The sequence below is a fragment of the Martes martes genome (assembly GCF_963455335.1).
Source record: "Martes martes genome assembly, chromosome: 2".
Lineage (NCBI taxonomy): Eukaryota > Metazoa > Chordata > Mammalia > Carnivora > Mustelidae > Martes > Martes martes.
This window is the reverse complement of record NC_137889.1, coordinates 27,581,352-27,603,969: the sequence shown is the minus strand read 5'-3', so window position 1 is coordinate 27,603,969 and position 22,618 is coordinate 27,581,352. Positions and strand designations below refer to the sequence as shown.

The 22,618-nt window shown below is 35.5% G+C and overlaps 1 protein-coding gene across 1 annotated transcript in view; it reads left to right on the top strand.

Annotated features, from left to right (window-relative positions):
- The window catches only part of TEX15 (testis expressed 15, meiosis and synapsis associated), a gene marked incomplete at its 3' end in the record, with an annotated part of 55,562 nt that overhangs the window by 16,580 nt on the left and 16,364 nt on the right, over positions 1 to 22,618 (top strand). Inside the window, exons 3-5 of the mRNA XM_080830444.1 lie at positions 9,040 to 9,277; positions 13,940 to 14,086; positions 15,644 to 15,806. Coding sequence (XP_080686570.1) covers positions 9,040 to 9,277; positions 13,940 to 14,086; positions 15,644 to 15,806 — 548 coding nt within the window. The remainder of the gene's footprint in view (positions 1 to 9,039; positions 9,278 to 13,939; positions 14,087 to 15,643; positions 15,807 to 22,618) is intronic.

The following is a 22,618-nucleotide window of genomic DNA, read 5'->3' as shown; positions in this document are numbered from 1 at the left end:
ACTGAGCCACTCAGCATCCCTGTACCACATTTTCTTTATCAATTCATGTGTTCATGGATACTTAGGTTGTTTCCATGTCTTAGCTATTGCAAGTAATGCTGGCAATGAACATGGTTGGTGCAGATATCTCTTTGAGATAGCAGTTTCATCTACTTCAAATACATACCCAGAAGTGGAAGTACTTGATCATAGAGTAGTTCTATTTTTAGTATTTTCAGAAATTTCCGTACTGTTTTCCATAGTGGCATACCAATTTCTATTTCTTTTAACAGTACACCAGTGTTCCCTTTTCCCTACATCCTTACCAGCACTCTTTACCTTGTCTTTTTGAGAATAGCCAGTCTGGCGAGTATGAGATGATATCTATCTCATCATGGTTTTTGATCTGCATTTCCCTGATGATTAGTGATGTTGAGCACCTTGTTATGTACTTGGTGGCCATTTGTGCATTTTCTTTGGAAAATGTCAAAGTTCTCTGCCATTTTTAAATGAGATTGTTGGTGTTTTGCTTTTGAATTGTATGTACTTTATGTATTCTGGATATTAACCCCTTATTAGATACACAGTTTGTAAATATTTTTTCCCACTCCATAAGTCAGCTTTTCCTTTTGTTGATTCTCTTTTGCTGTGCAGAAGTATTTCAGTTTGATATAGTCCTACATGCTTATTTTAGCTTTTGTTGCCTGTGCTTTTATGGTCAGATCCAAAAAAATCATTGCCAAGACCAATGTACAGGAGCTTACTGCCTGTTTAGTTCCAGGAGATGATTGTTTCAGGTCTTACATTTAAGTCTTTTATCCATTTTGAGTTAATTTTTATGCCTGGTGTAAGAAAGTGGTATAGTTTCACTTTTTTGCATGTGACTGTCCAGTTTTCCCAGCATCATTTATTGAAGAGACTGTCCTTTTCCCACTGTATATTCTTGGCTTCTTTGTCATAAATTAACTGATTGCATATGCCTGGCTTTATTTCCGGGCTCTTTGTTCTGTTCCATTGATCTGTGTGTCTGTTTTTATGCTAGTACCATGCTGTTTTGATTTTTATAGATTTATTTTTTTTAGGATTTTATTTATTTATTTGTCAGAGAAAAAGAGACAGAGAGCACATAAGCGGGGGGGGGGAGGCAGGCAGAGGGAGAAGCAGGCTCCCCACTTCAGCAAGGAGCCGGATGAGGGACTCAATCTCAGGACCCTAGGATTGTGACCTGAGTTGAAGGCAGATGCTTAACTCACTGAGTCACTCAGGCGTCCTAGTTTTTATAGCTTTAAACTGTAATTTGAAATCAGGGAGCATTGTGCTTCCAGCTTTGTTCTCTCTCAAGATTGCTTTGGCTATTCGTGGTCTTTGTGGTTCCATACAGCTTTAGGATTATTTATTCCATTTCTATGGAAAATGCCAGTGGAACTTCAGTAGGGATTGCATTGAATTGTAGATTGCCTTGGGTTGTGGCCTTTTTAAAAATGTTAATTTTTCCAGCTCATGAGCACAGACATTCTTTATATCTGTGTCTTCTTCAGCAAATGTCAGTTTTCAGTGTACATGTCTTTCCCCTCCTTGGTTAAATTTATTCCTAGGTATTTTATTCTTTTCAGGGTAGTTGTAAATGGGATGGTTTTCTGAATTTCTCTTTCTGATAGTTCTCTTTAGTGTATAGACATGTAAAATTTTTCTGTATGTTGATTTTGTATGCTACAGCTTTTCTAAATTCATTTGTTCTAAGAGTTTTTTGGTGGAGTCTTTAGATTTTTCTGTACATAATATCGGGGTCATCTGCAAACAGAGATTGCATTTAATTCTCCCTTTTATCTCTTTTTCTTACCAATTTGTCTAGCTAGGATTTCAATACTATGTTGAATGTTTAGAGTAAGTTTGAATTCTTAGCAGTATAAATCCTATATCTCCATTTCCTTGTGCAAGTTACTGGAGGTTTACTCTATGCCTTTGGTGGAGTCATACTTCACTGATTCTTCATAATCTTTAAAGCTTTGCATAGGTGTCTGTAAATTTGAAGAAGTGGTCATGTCTTCCAGGATTTATATATTGAACTTCGGTAAGTATAGACCTTCACCTGCAAGTGGGGACATGGTAGAGTGTGCTCTGGTGCAGGGTGCCAAGTGTAGGACATGTAGTTGCTTCAGGTCTAGGGGGTGGATAACAAATCTTGGATCAGGCCTTGGCCTGTACATTATCAGCAGTTGTGTGGTCTTTGGTGAGTGCTCCTAGGCATTCACATATGCTGCAAGGGCTGTTGGGGTTCTCAGCATCTCCTCCTGGTCCATCAGCTACAGAGTAAGCAGTGGCAGTGGCCACAGTCTGTCATGTGAACACACTCATTTGCAGGTGCCTGTGTTGTGGCAGGGTCCAGTTGCTAACACATGTGTAGTGGTGAGTGCCAGGGTAGGCAGCAAGGGCCAGCTGAGAACATGTGCACTGGCAGCTGTGGGGATCCTGGCTGTTGTTCATTACTGTGTCGGCAGTATCTTGCCCTGGACACATAGCAGTGTGGAGGTTAATGATGGGGATTGGGCCAGAGGGTATTCAGGTGCATAGCTGGAGTGGCTAGGTACAGGTGAACCTAGTGATACAGGACAGTGACATATGATAGAGCTTGCTCTGGCCCACATACCGCTATAGAAGTCTTGGGTATGGAATTGGTCTAATGTGGCTGCAGGATCTTGCCATGGTGTGCACACAGCAGTTTAGGCTGGTGACAGATATTTAGCCAACAGCATATAAGTACACAGCTGGAGGAGCTAGCTCTGAGCACCTGCATGCTAGTGAGTGTCAGCTACAAGAATCTAAGTTGGTGTGTTGCACTCTTGGAGCCAGAGTCTTTAGCGGGCTTCTGGTGGAAGGCAGGTGGGAAGACATGAGGTGACTGGTGTCAACAAGTATAAACACCTGTGGGTTTGAGGCTAGTGATATTTGCAGGGGTATGATACAGCCACAGTGACTGTTGGTTTCTTCAGTAGTGAAAGCTACTGATGTTTGCTCAGCAGTCAGTGGGAAGGTGGTTGCTCCTGCTGTATAGCTCCTGTTGGTAGCCTCTGCTTTTTTTCATTGTTCCTAGCCATCTCTTTGTGTCTCAGCTTTGCCATTCCCTGTTTGGGGTAAAACCAAAGCAGATCCTTGATTCTCCATTCAGTGCCCAAAGGGCTGGGGAAACTGGTTACTTACCTCACTCTCACTTTCCTGGTGAGGAGAACCCTCTATCTAGGGAATTCCTCTTGACACTGAGCAGTGCCTGCTCAATATGTAGAATGGTACAGGCAAATTGAAGCTGTTCATCCTTCCCTTTTTGCGCAGTTATTCTCTAGCTTTCTATGCCACCATGTGCTGAAGTTTCTTAAGTAACCTCCAAAGCTCTCCCAAAGCTGTTTTTGTTTATAGATAGCTATCTAATGGTTGATCTTTGTTGCGGGGGCCGGAGGGTGGGGTCTGCTACTCTACCATCTTTGTGACGTCACTACCCTTGAATCAAAAATGTACTTCTTCTGGGGTGCCCTGGTGCCGTACTTGGTTAAACATCCATCTTGATTTCAGCTTGGGGTTGTGGGGTCAAGCCCCATGTTGGCCTCTGTTCTGGGCTTGGGATTCTCTCTCTCCCTCTCCCTCTGGCCCTCCCCATACCCATTTTCTCTCTCCCCGATTCCTAAAAAAAAAAAAGAAATTTACAGGGTGCCTGGGTGGTTCAGTTAGTTAAGCATCTGCCTTCAGCTCAGGGCATTATCCCAGGGTTCTGGGATCAAGATCAAAATCCAGCTCTCTTCTCAGCAAGGAGTCTGCTTCTCTCTCTCCGTCTGCCACTCTACCTGCTTGTGCTCTGTCTCTCTGTCAAATAAATAAAATCTTTTAAAAAGAAAAAAAAAGAAATTTACTTCTTCTGTGAACTTAGTTAAATCCCAATTTTTCTTACCTTGTTTATGCTTCTTTTCACACATTGTACTTCCTGCCAGGTAGAGATTGATAACTTACCAGCCGTCTCATGGATTTGAAAACAATTAAATTCTTTTTCCAGCTCTCCAAAGCCATTACTTCATTTTCTTTAACTATTTCCTAAAAGACACACTTAGCTGAATACTTGTATTCTCTCCTCCACACACCCAAGTACCTAAATAGAGTTCTTTTGTTTCCTGTTAAACTTTGAGATATGATACTGAAAGTGTTTCATTTACTCAACAAAAAATTATTTACAACCTATTATATACAAATCTCAGAAATCTATTCTATGTAATGTAATTATAATCTGGGCATTCCATCTGGGGCACTTTTACCTTATACTTTGTTGTAGTTGGTTTCAGTAGGTAGATAAACTTCATAGTAACACACAGTCAATTCTTTTTTTTTTTTTTTAAAGATTTTATTTATTTATCTGAGAGAGAACATGAGAGGGGAGAAGGTCAGAGGGAGAAGCAGACTCCCTACAGAGCTGGGAGCCCGATGCGGGACTCTATCCCAGGACTCCGGCATCATGACCTGAGCCGAAGGCAGTAGCTTAACCAACTGAGCCACCCAGGCGCCCCATACACACAGTCAATTCTAAGGTCATGGTCTTTCCAAAATATATCCAGAATTCTATCCACTCATTTGTTGTGCTGTGTTAACTTATACATAACTTCTCTGTCCATATGAATTTTCTTATCTAAGTTTTTTACGTTTATTAACATTTAATAAAATAGTGGTTAAAAAAATGACCAACCCACAACCAAGAGTATATCTACAGGTTAACACTTGAGTGCTGAGTTGATTTAGAACTTTCCACTCCAGAGCTTAAAGTATGTATAAGATACAGGGCCTGACAGATTGTGACACTTACTCCTTATTAGTATTAGTGCATAAAAACATGAGTAAATATTTCTGGAAAATTATTCTTAACTATTATTTGTTTTTTATATTTAAGATAATATAAATATCCTGTTAGCACAGAATTTGGTTGGCATTAATGTTTCTTGGTAATAATGCAGGCAGGCTGGGTCCTCGGACCCAGAGAGGGTTCCCATAGGACCATCCAGCATGGTCCTTAACTTCGCCCCGGAGAGAAAATAAATGCAAGCCAGAAAGTGAAAACAGAGTTTATTAAATAACATGAGTGGCAGGCAGAGTAGCAGACAGAATATCTGGGAGTTCAGGGCGCCTGGGTGGCTCAGTGGGTTAAGCCTCTGCCTTCGACTCGGGTCATGGTCTCAGAGTCCTGGGATCGAGTCCCATATTGGGCTCTCTGCTCAGCGGGAGCCTGCTTCCTCCTCTCTCTCTCTCTCTGCCTGCCTCTCGACTATTTGTGATCTCTCTGTCAGATAAATAAATAAACTCTTAAAAAAAAAAAAGAATATCTGGGAGTTCAGAGAAGAAAGGAGAATGAGTCTCATCACATGGGGTTAGGCAATTATATTGGAAAGAGGTTAAGGGTATGTTTTCTCTCAGGAATCCAGGGTAGGGTCCAGTCAGAGACAAGTAACAAGTGAATAATAGGTGTATTTTATAAATCATCGAAGGTAGGGGTTATTGATGCCAGCACTGGCCAAGGTCTTTTTGCAGCTAATAGCCTGGAATGTGTTTGAGGTCCAACTCTCAAATGTTACCTCATGTTTGGGGGCCTAGGACAAAACTCCAAGAATGATAACTTTCTTGTTTCCCACTTAGCATGGGAAAATAGCTTCTTTGGTTTATTCAGATGCAGAATATCAAACAAAAGTAAATGGGGCCTAGCAGAACAACAGCAGAGATGGAACATTCCTAAAAATGGAGTCTCTTTAGCTTCCTCTCTCACTAATAGGTCACTTTGTATGTATTAGGTCTTTATATTCTTATTTGTTTACATGTCACTACAAAAAATTCAAATTCATATTCAAATTCATATTCTATTCAAATTCATATTACCTGTGATATCTGAAATGGAAGTCTTGAGACTCAGAGCTTCAGTCATTTTAATAAGTTAACATAGATCCTAGTGTCATAACTCTGAAGAGCCAACCTTTTAATAAAACTTCTAAAGACACCAAAAAATAATCCAGTTTATGATTAGACATGTTTATGAATAGACATGAATAGACATGAATAGACATTTCTCCAAAGACAACAGGTGCCCAACAGATGAAAGGATATTCAGTATCACTCATCATCAGGGAAATGTAAGTCAAAACTACAATGAGATATCACCTCACACCGGTCAGAAGGGCTAAAATCATCAACAGAAGAAACAACAGGTATTGGTTGAGGATGTGAAAAGAGGGGAACCCTCTTGCACTGTTGGTGGGAATGCAAACTGATGTAGCCACTCTGGAAAGCAGTATGTAGGTTCCTCAGAAAGTTAAAAATAGAACTACCCTATGATCTAGCCATTGCACTATTAGGTATTTACCCAAAGAATACAAAAACACTAATTCAAAGGAATCTAAGTACCCCATTTATTGCAGCATTATTTACAACAGCCAAATAATTGAAGCAGCCCAGGTATCCACTGACAGATAAATAGAAGAGAAGATATGGTATATACACAGTGGAATATTATTCAGCCATAAAAAAGAATGAAATCTTATCATTTGCAATAACATGGATGGATCTAGGCTAAGTGAAATAAGCCAGTCAGAAAAAGATCCATCCTAGATGGATCTAGGCTAAGTAAACTAAGCCAGTCAGAGAAAGACAAATACCGTAGAATTTCACTCATATGTGAAATTTAAGAGACAAAACAAAAGTACAAAGGAGGAAAAAAGACAAAAAACAGACTCTGAACTATAGAGAACAAAGATGGTTACTATAGGGGACGTGGGGAGGGGTGGGTGAAATAGGCAAAGAGGAACAAGAGTACACTTACTTGACAAGCAAGTAATATATGGAATATATGTAATATATATGGTAATATATGGAATTTTGAATCATTATATTATATACCAGAAACTAATATAACACTGTATATTAACTACAGTGGAATTAAAAGTTTTTGAAAACTTCTAAAGAGTAATTTTTTATTGCTCGTTTTTGTCTAAATCATATTTAGTCCTAAATGTTTTTCAGATGTTATTCTGAAAACATAGATTGAAAACAAAATATTCAGTATTATTACTAATTTGAAACTCAAGGAATACTTTCTACTTTAATTTGTAAAGCTTTTTAGAATACTTTTCAAGTATTCCTTGAAACTCAAGAAATACTTTCTACTTTAATTTGTAAAGCTTTTTAGAGCTTTTTATAACTTTTATTAAGTTATATTTTTACATTTTAGTTAGTCCTTTAAGAGAATATAATGTTAAGCCAGTAAGATGTCTAGGTAACACAAAGAATTACTTAGCCCACAATGTCAGTGATATGTGCCACTGTTGAGAAACCCTGCTCTAGGGTTTACACAGTATACCTTCACATAATGTTATATTCATGTGTAGTGTAAGAACCTTACAACAGTGAACATTTCCTTCCTTCCTCCCATCCTTCGTGCTATTGTTGTTAGTACTCCCACATGGGAATTCCTTCTAGGCACACTCAGAAAATTAATGCTTTTCCAGAGTCTAGGAAAAATGAGTTGAGAAATTGGGAAAACAGAAAAAAGTACTCTAATTCTTCTGTGATATTTAAATGTGATATTTAAATGTGATCTTAGTGGTTCATAGAATCTACTATGTCAAGCTGCAAGCAGGAGCAGAAGATGATGATATGTGGAGTTGAAAGTTAAGTTTGACATTTCCAGGAACTGGGACAATGTGGTCATGATCTAATCAGTTATTCTTGCTCATAACTGTTGCCATGTGGTTTGTGGCCTTGTGTACTGTAAACAGGAAGTTATTCATGCGAATGAAAAAAATACTAATATGCTAATATGCTTAGTATACTCAATACAAACTCTGAGTGGTATTCCAGGAAATAAAAAATATTGGTAGCAATGTGGTATTCAAGAACAATTTTCCTTTTGTGGTATACACCTTACTTTACTCTAAGTTATGAGGTTCTCTGCTGCTGATAATGATTTGGAAGCACACCTCTGTCCTAGTGATTGGACCTCTTTACTGTATCACCTAGTGTGGCAATTGTTGCTGCTACTACACCTGAACAAGCCTTCTAGATTGCTTGTCTGTACTGTTAAGTGGTTCTTTAAAAAAAAAAAAAAGATTAATTTATTTGAAAGCAAGAAAGAACATGAGCTGGGGAAGGAGCAGATGGAAAGGGAGAGGCATACTCCTCACTGAGCAAGGAACCTGATCCAGGGGTTTGATCCCAGGACCCTGAGATGATGACCTGAGCCAAAGGCAGGCGCTCAACCAACTGAGCCACTCCAGCGCCCCCAGTTAAATGGTTCTTTTGGCGTATAGTCAAAATTTCAAGAGTGTATGTACTTCAGATTATAATCTTTTTTGAGGATGATTCTTAATTTTCTTACTTATGTGATAGGAGTGCTCTGTAATCAAATTCTAGTTTGTTTCTTCCAGCTGCAGTCTGGGTCCCTGAACAATGGAGAATGTCCCTAATAATTTATCATATTTGTGTCTATTTATTTAAGAAATGCACGTTCTTTCATCAATAGACAAGTAAGTGAGAACTTGAGCTCTGGAACTTAGCAAACAAAACTTCACATATATAATTCCAACTCTTGTCACCTTGCTATTTTGGCAAGTTATACTCTCTGAACTTCATATTCCTCATTTTAAAAATGAGTATAACAGAGATAAGGAGGATGAGGAAAAAAATGATTATAAAAACAACAATAAAATAATGATAGCAAACAATTCTTGGAAAATTCAGAAAAATTTTACAAAAATGCTTGGAAAGGGTAAGTCTTAGCATGCTGGGTATTTTAGTAGCATTTGAGAAATATTAGCCCTTATTATCACTGCCCTATACAGAAAGTAGTCCGTAATTCTGGACGAGTAGTTATCTACGTCTTGAATTCTTTCCTTAGATGATTTTCAGCCTAACTTGTTATAGAATGGTGATGTTTCTGAATGTTACCAGTAATTGTCTTGCTTTCTAACTGTAGCAAACTGAAATATTTATCTTCACCTTGAAAATTCTGTCAGTATTCTCATTTACACACAGTTTGTTTTGCTTTAGGTCAGAGATGCGTGAGAGTGGAAGACATGGCAGAGAACTTGAAGAACATTTCTGCTTTTTAGCACTTCCTCAGAATGATGTGGCTGAAATATATCAAAATGGAATAAGTACCAGAACATCTACATTGAAGATATTAGGAAATCCTCTTCTTGGAATTTATGTATTTAGACATGTTGATGTTGCTTTGAATTACGCTCATAGTAGAAGCATTGCTGTAGAAAGTATTATAATTTTTAAGGTAGGTAGCAGAAAACAATTACTAAATATTATACTCAGTTACTTTAAATTGACCTGAACATATTCTCCTTTCAGTATGAATTATTATATTTTTAAGTTGTATTATACAAAATAGTGTGTGTATATATATATATATATTACTTTCATCATCATCATCATTTGAAATTTCCCCCTATTTCTGACTTTAGTTGGTTATGTGGCATAAAACAAAACTCCAAGTAAGCAAACACAGCCTGTATCATCTTTGTCTTTCCAATTTACATCTTCCTCTGTCTTAAATAACCCTTCTTTCTCTTTTTTGTTCAGACCATAATTAATACCAGAGTGTTTTAAGTGTTTTTCTCCAAAACATTGACTATAGTAATTCTGGCTTACGCAAAAGTTACTAAACTCTTAATCTTTATTGTAGTTAATAGTATTATACAATGTTAATTTCTTTTTGTTTTAATTTTTTATTGAAGTATAATTGACATACATTATATGTCACATCAGTTTCAGGTTAAAACATAACAATGTTTAACAAAGTTAACAAAGATGTTAACTTTAGGGAAAACTGGATACAAGTATCTAGGATCTCTGAACTAGTTTCCCAACTTTTCTGAAAGTTTAAAATTACTCAAAATTGAGAAGAAATAAGTCTTACCAAATCTTAAGCATCAACTTAAGATACACTTTTATGTACACTTTATACACTTTATATACACTTTTATGGTTAATTGTAGCTTTGCCAGGACTACTGAAATTACATTACATAGGCAGGATCCTCAGGTTTGTAACATAGGATGGGTACATATAAAACCAGTGCTTCTGGGGCGCCTGGGTGGCTCAGTGGGTTAAGCCGCTGCCTTCGGCTCGGGTCATGGTCTCGGGGTCCTGGGATCGAGCCCCGCATCGGGCTCCTTGCTCGGCGGGGAGCCTGCTTCTCTCTCTCTCTGCCTCTGCCTGCCTCTCTGCCTGCTTGTGCTCTCTGTCTCTCTCTCTGTCAAATAAATAAATAAAATATTAAAAAAAAAATAAACCAGTGCTTCCTTTGGAATAATTCCTTATGTGTTTAGGCTTCAAATATTATCAAATTGTAAGGCACAATTTTTATATTATAAAGTAATACAGACTGATTTTAGAAAATGTGGTGCATTCCAAGAAGTTCCAAAAAGCCCATTAATAACAACAGTTCATTTTTTTATATATCTATAGTCTTGCTTATGTATGCAGATATGCATGTATAATGATAATTAAAATATATTCTTTGTGTACTATATAACTTTTTCATTGATTATAAGACAGATTTTTCATTGCATTAAATAATTATTCTTCTCTAATATTCTAATTCTAATATTCTAATTCTAATATTCTTCTCTAATAGCTTTGTTTTTAAGGTTTTCTTTTTTTTAGGTATAATCTTTACACCCAACATGGGGCTCAAACTTACAACACCAAGATCAAGAGTCACATGCTTTACCAGCTGAGCCAGCCAGACACCCCTCTAATAGCCTTTTGAATAACTAACTACATAGTACTCTACTATATAGCTCTCATAAATTTGCATAACAAATTTTTTAACTTGGGGATTAAATTATTTGTTTTTTTGTTTTGTACTTTTAATTATTACTTTGATCATCCTTATAGGTGTATTTTTACACACCTATTTGCTAAGAACTAATTGTTTAATTCCTACCAGGAAATCAGATTAGGAGCCAAAGCTATGTATGTATACTTTCACAGCTTTCGATATGTAATGTCCAGCTGTCCTGAGAAAGTTATGTTAATTAACATTTTTTAAAATGTTTTTTTATCTTTTTTAAAAAGATTTTATTTAGTTATTTGAGAGTCAGAGATAGAGAAAGAGATAGCGAGAGAGCACAAGCGGGGTGGAGATGGAGAAGCAGTCTTGCCCCAAGCAGAGAGCCCAATGCAGGTCTTGAAGTGGGGCTCGATGCAGGGTGCTGGGATCATGACTTGAGCAGACGCTTAAGGCATACGCTTAACCAACTGGGGCATCCAGGTGCCCCTTAATTGACATTTCTATCCACAGTGTGTAAGAATGTTATCTCATAACCCTCACTTTATATATTATACTTTTAAATCTTTGCCAGTCTTGTTATGTAATAGTTTGTAATCGTTGGTTCAATTTTTTCTTTCATAGTTACTGCTGAGTTTAAACATTCTGCATATATTTATTAACGATATTTAGTGAGGAGTGTTTGGCTGGCTCAGCAGGTGGAGTGTGCGATTCTTGATCTTAGGCTTTTGAGTTCCAAGCCTACATTGGACATGGAGCTTACTTTAAAATAAAAATTTTTTTTTAAATTAAAAAAAAACAATAGTTACTGATTTATATCCTTTTTACCGAATATACTTTCAATTATATTTTATCACTTAATTTTCCTTTTTTAAAAAATAAACTTTTTGTATTGGAATAAATTCAAGTTTACAGAGAAGTCACAAAAATAGTACAGAAAGTTCCTGTATACATTTCACTTACCGTCCCCCTAATATTAGCATTTCACATTGCTATAACACTTTCATCAAAATAAAGAAAATAGCATTGTATATGTCAGTTCTATTTCAGTAAGAAAATAAAAATAATAAAATGAAAAGGCTAACATTTGTTCAGTACCATTAACTAAACTACAGACTTCATTTGGATTTTGCCTGTTTTTCTACTATTTTTTTCTCTTCCAGGACCCAAATGCAGGATACCACATTACATTTAGTATTGTATTTTAGTATTTTAATTTTGAATGAATGTATTATATTGAAAAATCACAGTAATATATTGACTTTAAATAAAATGTGTACTTGTCCTATTGTACTTTCTTCCACCTTACCTTTATCAGTTAATTATGTTCATGGTTTTCTTTCAAGATTTTATTTACTTATTTATTTGAGAGAGAGGGTGCACAAACTGGGGGTGATAGGAACAGAAGGAGAAGAACAAGCAGACTCTGTGTTGAGCACAGAGCCAACATGAGGCTGGATTCCAAGACCCTGGGATCATGACCTGAGCCAAAGGGAGATGCTTAACCAACTGAGCCACCCAGGCTCCTCTTGTTTTGTTTTCCATACACAGCCACCTAAGTGTTCCTCAGTATATCCTACTCAGTGCAGTATCTTCACCCTGATCCAAATTAGTATGTTAATATTGTATGTATATGATACGTCTTAGTCTTATTTTATTTCATTTTTTAAATTTTTTTATCTTAATTACAGTATAGTTAACATACAGTGTTATTTTAGTTTCAGGTACAATACAGTGATTCATAAGGCCCATATATTACTCAGTGCTCATCAAGATAAGTGTACTCAGGGGTACCTGAATGGCTCAGTTGGTTAAGCATCTGATTCTTAATTTCAGCTTAGGTCTTGATCATGAGTTGGTCATGAGTTCCAGCCCTGCATTTGGGCACCACACCTCTCCCCCTCCGAGAAAAAGATGGGTACTCTTAATCCCCTTCACCTATTTTACCCACTCCCCCACAATCAGTAGGTTGTCTTTTAGTATACTCATTTGTTTTTGATGTACAAATCAATGTTTTGGAATATTTTATAGTTTTATGTTTTTGGTTTATGGGTTCTTGGCATATATGCTTAGAAAAGAATTCTCACTTTGAGGTTAGATAATGACATTTCTTTCAACAGTGTTTGCATTACTTAAATATTTAACTTGTTTGGCATTTATTTTGGTCTATATATTGAGAAGGGAATTTAATTTTTTCTGTTGTCTCATACCATTTATTGCTTTTGCTTCACTTATTTCAAATGGTAGTTTTAACATTACACTATATTTTTATAGATTCTTGTACTTACCTGGGCCTTTTTATTTTGTTCATTTTCTCCCTCTGCCTTTTTTGTGGCAGTACCATCCTTTTAAAAAGCACTTAGGGGGTCTGGAGTGGCTCAGTTGGCTGAGTGTCCATCTCTTGATTCTAGCTCAGTTAATGATCTTGGTATCCTGAGATATGGAGTCCTTCCTCAGGCTCTGTGCTGGACGTAGAGCCTGCTTGGGATTCTCTCGTCTCTCTCTCTGCCCCTTCCCTGATATCACTTTCTCTCTCTCCTTCTCTCTAAAGATTAAAAAACAAAAACATTTAATACCTTGGAAGTTCAGGTCACCTCCCCTCTTCCATCATTCTCTTATATCTGATCCAACATTTTTTTTCTAAAAAAAATTTTTTCGGGTGCCTGGGTTGCTCAGTTGGTTAAGCAACTGCCTTCGGCTCAGATCATGATCCTGGAGTCCTAGGATTGAATCCCACATCAGGCTCCCGGCTCCATGGGGATTCTGCTTCTCCCTCTGACCTCCTCTCTCATGCTCTCTCTCTCTCTCTCAAATAAAATCTTTTAAAAAAATTTTTTTTCAAAATTTTCTGGGCTATTCTTATTTGTTCAGTTGTCCAAATAAGTTTTTAGACTAAAATTCATTTCTACAAATAGATTTTCTAAAATTTTAGTTACAATTACTATAACCTTAGAGTTTAATTTAGAAAGGGAATTGACATGATTAATAATAAGTCATCCTATTCATCTGGGATATGGATTATCTCTCCATTTTGATTTGTGTCTTTAAAAAAGATTTAGACTTACATTATGTTCTAGCATGGGAGTTTAAAATGTTCTGGCGTATTTGTATTTTTATGGACCTTTTTGCTTTTTTTCTTTTTAGGTTCTCTTTGGAAAAGTGAAGAAAATTCAGCCTTCGGTGGATAAAAACAAAGTTTGTTTGGATCCTTCTCCTAACTTTGATTGCCATATGTCCAGAAGCATACCTTCTCTGAAAGATACCATTGAGTTACAAGCCTACAATTCAGCGGTATATTAACTTTTTGGGTGCTCGCTTTGGCAGCACATATACTAAAATATTAACTTTTTGGATCATTTGACTACTTGGAAGTGACATGCTTCACACTGTATGATACATGACTAAAAACAGCTTCTCAAAATATTAAATGAAAATCTCTTAATTTATTCAAATAATGAGACCTTAAATAAAATAAATAGCGCCTGGGTAGCTCAGTTGGTTAAGTGGCTGCCTTAGGCTCAGGTCATCATGACCGGGGTCAGGACCCCGGGGTCCTGGGATCAAGCCCTGCATCAGGCTCCCTGCTCAAGGGAGCCTGCTTCTCCCTCTCCCTTTGCCTGCTGACCCCCTGTTTGTGTTCTCTCTCTGTCAAATAAGTAAATAAAATCTTTTTTTTAAAAAGACCTTAAATAGTGAAAGCTGCTTTAATATTTGTGATCTAGGAATGTTAGTAGTTTCCAAATTTACATTTAACTAGTTAGTATTCAGAATACAGTGGATGGTTTCTTTTATTTAGTTGTTCTGTAGATTGATTCCTAACTTGGAAAACATGCCAACTTTTTTATAACAAGCTATTTTGAAATAATGTTGATATTCTCTACTTTGCAACAGGAGAAAGACTTAACGTGTTCATCATTACAAATGAAACACTAATTTTCTGTCATAAATTGCTAAGACAGTAGACCATTCATCTTCTTTAGAAGATTAAATTATATGTAATAGTCATTGAATACCAGCATATATATAATTAAATGAAGATAAATTTTCTAGAAGTGTATATATGCTCCCAAATATAAAATGTATTGAGCTATTATTTTTTTAAAAGATTTTATTTATTTATTTGACAGAGAGATCATAAGTAGGCAGAGAGGCAGACAGAGAGAGAGGAGGAAGCAGGCTCCCCACCAAGCAGAGAGCCCGATGTGGGGCTTGATCCCAGATCCGGAGATCATGACCTGAGCTGAAGGCAGAGGTTTAACTCACTGAGCCACCCAGGCACCCCGAGCTATTATTATTTTTGCAATTAACTTTTTCTTCCAACTAAAACACTATAGGTGTTCATAGCATATGCAAAACATTGAACTTTTAGTGGAAAAATACTTGGTTGTTTAAAACAGACTGTTTCTGCTGCTCCCCACATTGATATCCTACCAAGTAAAATATATGTGGTTGGGGGAAACATTTATACTTAAAAAAATCTAGAGGGGTACCTGGGTGGTTCAGTTGTTAAGCATCTGCCTTCAGCTCAGGTCATGGTCCCAGGGTCCTGGGATCGAGCCCTGTGTCGAGCTCTCTTCTCGGCGGGAAACCTGCTTCTCCCTCTCCCCCTGCTTCTTTTGTTCCCTCTCTCACTGTCTCTATGTCAAATAAATAAATAAATAAATAATCTTATAAAAAATAAATAAATTTCAAAAACTAAGGTTGAAGATGGGGAGAAAGGTTTGTATATGGAAGCCAGTGAATAAATAACATCATGGAGTTACATAGCTTTTTAAATGTGAGCTTATTTAATTCTGCTAACACTAATTAGCTCAAAAATGTTCTTTTATTTCCTTCTTTATCTTTCAGGTATACTTCTATGAATACAATGTTCTTTCAAAGCCAGTAGATAAACCTAGGCAGTGTCTTCCATATGCAATATTAACAGTAAAATTTATTGGCCAAAAATTAGATAATGGACACCTTATGACATCTTTGAGATTCCTCTCAACTGGATTTCCTAAGAGGACTGGTAAGATCCATATATTACTCTGCTTCAGTAGCATTTGTCCTGGTCTTGGAACTTCCAAGTATTATTTTCTAATACATTATGAATCTGTAAGAATAATAGTTGTGCTTTCACCTATTTTTTATTTTATGTATCTAGAATTATAATGCAAATATTTTTGTGACTCCTTTTGGTCAGTATTAATGTTTGTGTGATTCTTCTGTGCTGATAAGTATACCTGTAGTTTTTTCATTCTTATATATGTATTTACATGTTATTCCATTTGTTAATTACACAGTATTCCTCTGGGGATATTTGGATAGTCTCCAGTTTTCTTCTTATTACAAATATTGCTATTTTAAACCTTTATCTGTCTCAATGCATATGTGCAAGAGTTTTTGTATAGAATATTATATATCCACATCAGAAATGTGCAACTTAATCCAAAGAGGATATCAATTAGTTTTCAAAAGCAGTTGCATCAGGTTACATAATTACTCTATGTCCTTGCCAGCACATAAATTTTTTTTTAAACGTCTGTGCCAGTTTACTGAGTGTTGTCATTATCACCTCAAAAAGAAACTATGTGCCCTTGAAAAGCTATCATATCCCTTTCCTCTCAGGCCCTTGCCCCTAAGCAGTCACTAATCTAGTTCTGTCTCTATGTATAGCTGAGCCTTGAATATGGAAGTAAAGGTGTCAACCCTCTTGCAGTCAAAAAATCCATGTGTAACTTTCGACTCCCTGAAAACCTACCTGCTGATAGCCTTGTGTTGAGTGGAAGCCTTACCCAGAACATAGACCATAGACTAACATCTACTTTGTATCTTATATATTTGATATATTGTCTTCTTAAAATAATGCCTTTTTCTTAATCTTTATTGGCATCTCTAGGTTGCATGGGTCATCTGTGAGTTTTTTAAAATTGTGGCAAATCTCCAAATAATTTTTTAAGACATTAATTTAAAAAGAATCCATGTAGACCCATACATTTCAAACCTCTATTGTTCAAGGATCAACTGTATTTGCTTATTCTGGGCATTTCATATAAGGGAAATCATAAATATGTGCAGTGATGTAGCCTTTCATGACTCATGACTTCAACCTAACAGTATTTTCAAGGTTCTCTAATGTTGTAACATATTAATCATTCTTTTTCATGGAATAATATTACATTGAATAGATATACTATATTTATTCATCAGTTGAAGGATGTTTGTGTTGTTTTCACCTTCTGGCAATTATGAATAATTCTGGTATGATTCTTGAACAAATTTTGGTGTAGACATGTGTTCTCATTTCTCTTGGGTAGATAGCTAGGAGTGGAATTGCTGGGTCATATGACATAGCGTTAACCGTTTGAGGAAATGCCAAACTGTTTTCCAGAATGGCTGTGCCATTTACATTCACACCAGTAGTGTATGATTGTTGGGATTTTCCACTTCCTATATTACTGTCTGACTTTTTGTTTATAGCCAACCCAGTGGATATGAAGTAAAGGTTTTCAGGTTAAGTTTTATGTTTTTTTTAAAAAATTTACTCCCAAGTATTATGTTTTTGGATACTTTTTTAAGTAGAGTTTTCTCAACCGCATTTCTGTGTTCTTCATTTAAGTATATAGAAATATTGTTGATTTTTGTGTATTGGTCTTATATTCTGTTAACCTTACTAATCTCATTATTAGTTCTAGTTGCTTTTTAGTGATTTCCTTAGGATTTCTATATACAAGATCAGGTCACATACAAATAGAGTTAGTTTTACTTATTCCTTCCCAAATTGGATGCTTTTTCTTTCTTTTTCTTGTCTAATTGCCACGGCTAGGACCTCCAGTTGAATGTTTAATAGAATTGGTAAGAGTGGATAGACATCCTGTCTTGTTCCTGAACTTAGGGGCAAGCATTCATCCTTCACTAGTAAGTATGATGTTAGCTATGTGGTTTTTCAGTGTTCTTTGTCATGCTGAAGAAGTTCCCTTCTGTTCCTAGTTTGTTGAGTGTTTTTATCATGACAAGGTATTGGATTTTGTCAGATCCTTTTGCTGCATCTATCGGGATGATCGTGTGATTTTTAGTCCTCACTCTCTTTACTGTGCTGTATTACACTAACTGATTTTCAGATGTTAAGTAAACTGCATTGCTGAGATAAATCCCATTTAGTCATGGTATGTAATTTCTATTACATGTTAGTGGAATTGGTTTATTACTAATTGTTTTGGAAAAATTTTGTGTCTATATTTGTAAGTTACATTGATCTGTAGCTTTCTTGTGATGTCTTTAGTTTTGGTATCAGAACAATACTGGTCTTGTAGAATAAGTTTGAAAAGGTTTCCTCCTTTTCCCTTTTTTTAAGAAAGAGTTTGTGAACAATTAATATTAATATATTTTAAACATTTGGGAGACCTCACTGTTAAAGCCATTCAGAAACACCTGGGTGGCTCAGTCAGTTAAGTGTCTGACTTCAGCTCAGGTGATGATCTTGGGGAACTGGGATTGAGCCCCATGTCAGGCTGCCCACTTAGCAGGGAGCCTGCTTCACTCTCTTCCTCTGTCCATCCCACCGCTCATACTCTAACTCAAATAAAATCTTTTAAAAATTTTTTTAAAAAGTGATTTGGGTTTTTGTGTGTGTGTGTGAGTAGGTTTTTTTGTTTTGTTTTGTTTTTAACTAATTCAATTTCTTCACTTACTATAGCTCTGTTCAGGTTTTCTGTTTCTTCTTGAATCAGCTTTAGTGGTTTGTGTGTTTGTAAGAATTTGTCCATTTCATCTAACTTATCTAATTTAGTGATGTAATGTTGTTCATAGTACTTCTTTGCAGTCCATTTTCCTTTTGTAAAGCCAGTAGTAATATCTTCTCTCTCAGTTGTCATTCTATTTATTTCAGTCTTCCCTCTATTTTCTTGGTCAGACTGGCTGAAGGTTTGTCAGTTTTGTTGATCTTTTCAAGGAGACAACTTTTGATTTCATTATTTTTTTTTATTTTTCTGTTCTCTAGTTTATTAATTTTTTCTCTGATTTTATTTACCTCCTTTTTGTTTGAGGCTTAGTTTGCTCTTCTTTTTCTGGTGTCTTAAGGTGGAAGGCTGGGGTATCGATTTGAGATCTTGCTTCTTTACAGCTATAAATTTCCCTGAAAGTACTGTTTGAGCTGTATCCTGTAAGTTTTAGTATGTTTGTCTTCATTTTCATTCATCTCAAAGTATTTTCCAATTTCCCTTTTGATTTCTTATTTGGCACATTGTTTTTTTAGAAATGTGTTACTTAACTTCTATGTGTATGTGAATTTCCCAGTGGTTTTTTTTTTTTCTGTTACTGATTTCAAATTTTATTCCATTGTAGTTGGAGAATATAATTTGTACTATCTTTTTCCTTTTAAATTTATTGACCCTGTCATGTGGTCTGTCTTGAAGAATGTTCTGTGTGCTCTTGAGAAGAATGGAAATTTTGTTTTTGTTGGGTAGAATGTTTTATAAATGTCTACTAGGTCTAGTTGATGTATAGTTTGCTCAATTTTCTGTTTTCTTGATCTTCTCCCTAGTCATTTTCTCCGCATTATCCCTCACCCAGAAGGCTTAAAATGGAAACCATAAAGTAAGGATTTTCCTTACTTCTACTCCTACATATCCACAAACTTATAGCTAATTACTTTAATCAAAAAATGATGGATAATAAATGGACTTATTGTGGTGATCAATTTGCAGTGTATTCAGTGTCGAATCACTATGTCGCACACCTGGAACTAATATAATATTGTATGTCAGTTATACCTCATTTTTAAAAAAGCAATAAACATTGATGCCTTTTGGAGTAATAAATTTTGAGGAATACCTGTATTATGCCCAAAGTCAAGGCCACATGTGATGGCTATCAGCATATTCATTTCCCTCTAGAGTACTGCAGACCTGTGCTATGCAATACAGTAGCCATTAGTCACATATGGCTATTTAAACTTAAATTAATTAAAATTAAATTAAAATTTTAATTTCTCATTCACATCATCCCTCATCAAATCAGTAACTACATGTGGCTATTGGGTACTGTATTGGATAGCATAGATAAAGAACATTGCCATCATCACAACTGGTAGTTTGCTTTGTTAATTGTAATTTCATTTTCTTACAGTTTCTTACATTATTGAGGATGTTGCGTTTGTTCTCCATTTTTCATTTGTTATTTGGTGAGACTGCCAAAAATGGGAATAAACTTAAAGTTTATTAAGTTTAACCCTTATTAAGGTTAAGCAAATAATTTAACCTATTGATTAAGGTTCTACTGCTTATAAACTGTGATCCTGGGCAAATTACTCTTCACTTCCTCACCAGTAAACTGAGAATGTTGTGAAGATTAAATGTATTAGTGTGCATAAGGCACTCAGAAAAACCATACCCATCATCCATATTAAGTACTTTATTAGTAAACATTATGGATATATTAATATGCATTTACCATACATATATGAAATTCAGATCATTAAACAAGTTAGGTTTCTTTTCCCATGTTGCTTTGTATTAATTTATGTTAATATTTGTAATAGCCGCATAACATTGTTGCTAGGGCATTTGTTATAGCACATAAGTATAGTACTTTTATAATTATTGATATGACAAATTTATTTAACCAGTTTCATTTATTAAATTGTTCTATTTGAGTATAGTTGACATATGATGTTACATTAGCTTCAAGTGTACAACATAGTGATCCAACTTCTCTATAGTATACTATGCCCTTCACAACTGTAGCTACCATCTGTCACTATACAGCACTATTACAGTATCATTGACTGCGCTTCATTTGCTATGCCTTTTATTCCCATGACTTACTCATTTCATAACTGGAATCATTTGTCTCTTTATGCGAGTACCATACTATTTTAATTACTATATCATTGTAGTATATCTTGAAACCTTAACCAGTCTCATATTGATAGTTAGGTTTCTAGCTTTCAGCTGTCCTGGATTATTATTCTAAAAATTCTTGTACATATATTGAGTATTTATGCAAGTAAATTAGAATAATAAATGCATAAAAGTAAACTTACTGGGTATAGATGATTATACATTACATTTTGCTGAAAACTTTAGGTTTACTTTCTAGGAAATTAGTACCAGTTTATACTCCCATGAACAGTATAAGAGTGCTTTACATCTGCAAGAGTTTGATTATCCTTTCAAGTCTTTCCAATCTAAGCAGTTTTTTAATATGACTCTGGTTATTTTTTTTAAAGATTTTATTTATTTGACAGTGAGAGAGGTAGCACAAGCAAGGGGAGTGGGAGAGGGAGAAGCAGGCTCCTCAGTGAGCAAGGACCCTGTTGTGGGCTCGATCCCAGGATCCTGGGATCATGACCTGAGCCAAAGGCAGACACTTAACAACTGAGCCACCCAGGTGCCCCATAACTCTTGTTATTTATTTAGTGGCATTGGACATCTTTTTGTGTTCACAAATTTGTGTGATTTTCTTGTTCATATATTTGCCCACTTTTCTATTGCATTGCCTTTCTATTAATCTTTTGAAGATGTCTGTATACTCTTTATGTACTCTATGTGTAATTATGTACTAAGCTTGCTAATTCAGAAAATACTTTTCACCAGTTTGTCCAAGTTTTATTTATCATGAGTTTTGACCTGTTAAAGTATTTAATTTACATGTAATTGTCATCTTTTTTTAACTTCTGGTTTTCTGATATCCAGATATTTATCTTAAAAGTACTTAGTTTCGGCGTACCTGGGTGGCTCAGTGGGTTAGACCTCTGCCTTTGGCTCGGGTTGTGATCTTGGGGTCATGGGATCAAGCCCTGCATCAGGCTTTCTGCTGGTCACGGCGCTTCCTTTCCCCTCTCTCCCTGCCTGCCTCTCTGCCTACTTGTGATCTCTCTCTCTGTATTAAATAAAATAAAATCTTTTTTTAAAAAAAGTACTTAGTTTCTATCTCAGGATTATAAAATTATCTCTCCATCTTTTCTTCTAATACTTTTATGGGTTTTTTTTCAATGAATTGTATTTTATTTTAGTATAAGTTGTATAGGGATCCACCATTTTTTGTCTGTTCACTGCATCTCCTACTCTCAAGAACTATATCTCTATTACGGCCATATTTCCATTATAGCTTACTATAATTAAAAAATATAATTATACTTGGTTGTAAAATTTAGAAGTCTTCAACAAAGCTATCTTTCAGTATATTGTGATAAAGAATCTCATGGTACATCCCAATAATATAATAGTTTCATATATTCATAAATCTCACCATCAGTTTCTCATCATTAAAATCTGTTTTAATAAAGATATTTTTTGGTATTACCTATGAATGTTTTGTGAACATTTTGTTTGGTAACTATGCATTTTTATAGGTTCCTTTGTTGTTACATTTAGTTTTTTATGAAATTGTAGGAATAAATTCCAATAATTATAAAAGAAAATTTGTTTTCATTTTCCAGATTTTTATTTATATACATTATTTGCAGGAATACTAACTTCACTATAGAGCAAGAGTAGTGCTTTGCTTTTGCTCCTGAGAAGGATTTTATGGAATATTTTTGCTCTTTTCTCCTCTGTTTCTCCCTTCATTCCTTTCTTTCTGTTTCTGTTGTCTCCTGACAGAGAGAGGTGGTTAACAGTAGATAAAAGGGAGACACTTTTGCCTATTAATATGTAAATTCTGTTACTAAGTATCTGAATATAGGAAATTAATGTAAGAAATATCTAGTCTTTGAGCAACATGTTTTTATTCTTTTTTAACTTTTCTCTTTATTTGTATTTGTCAGAATTTCTATGGTAATACTTTTTTTAGTAAGGGTAGTCTAGGTCAGAGTTCTTTGTTGTATCATTTCTATTTTAT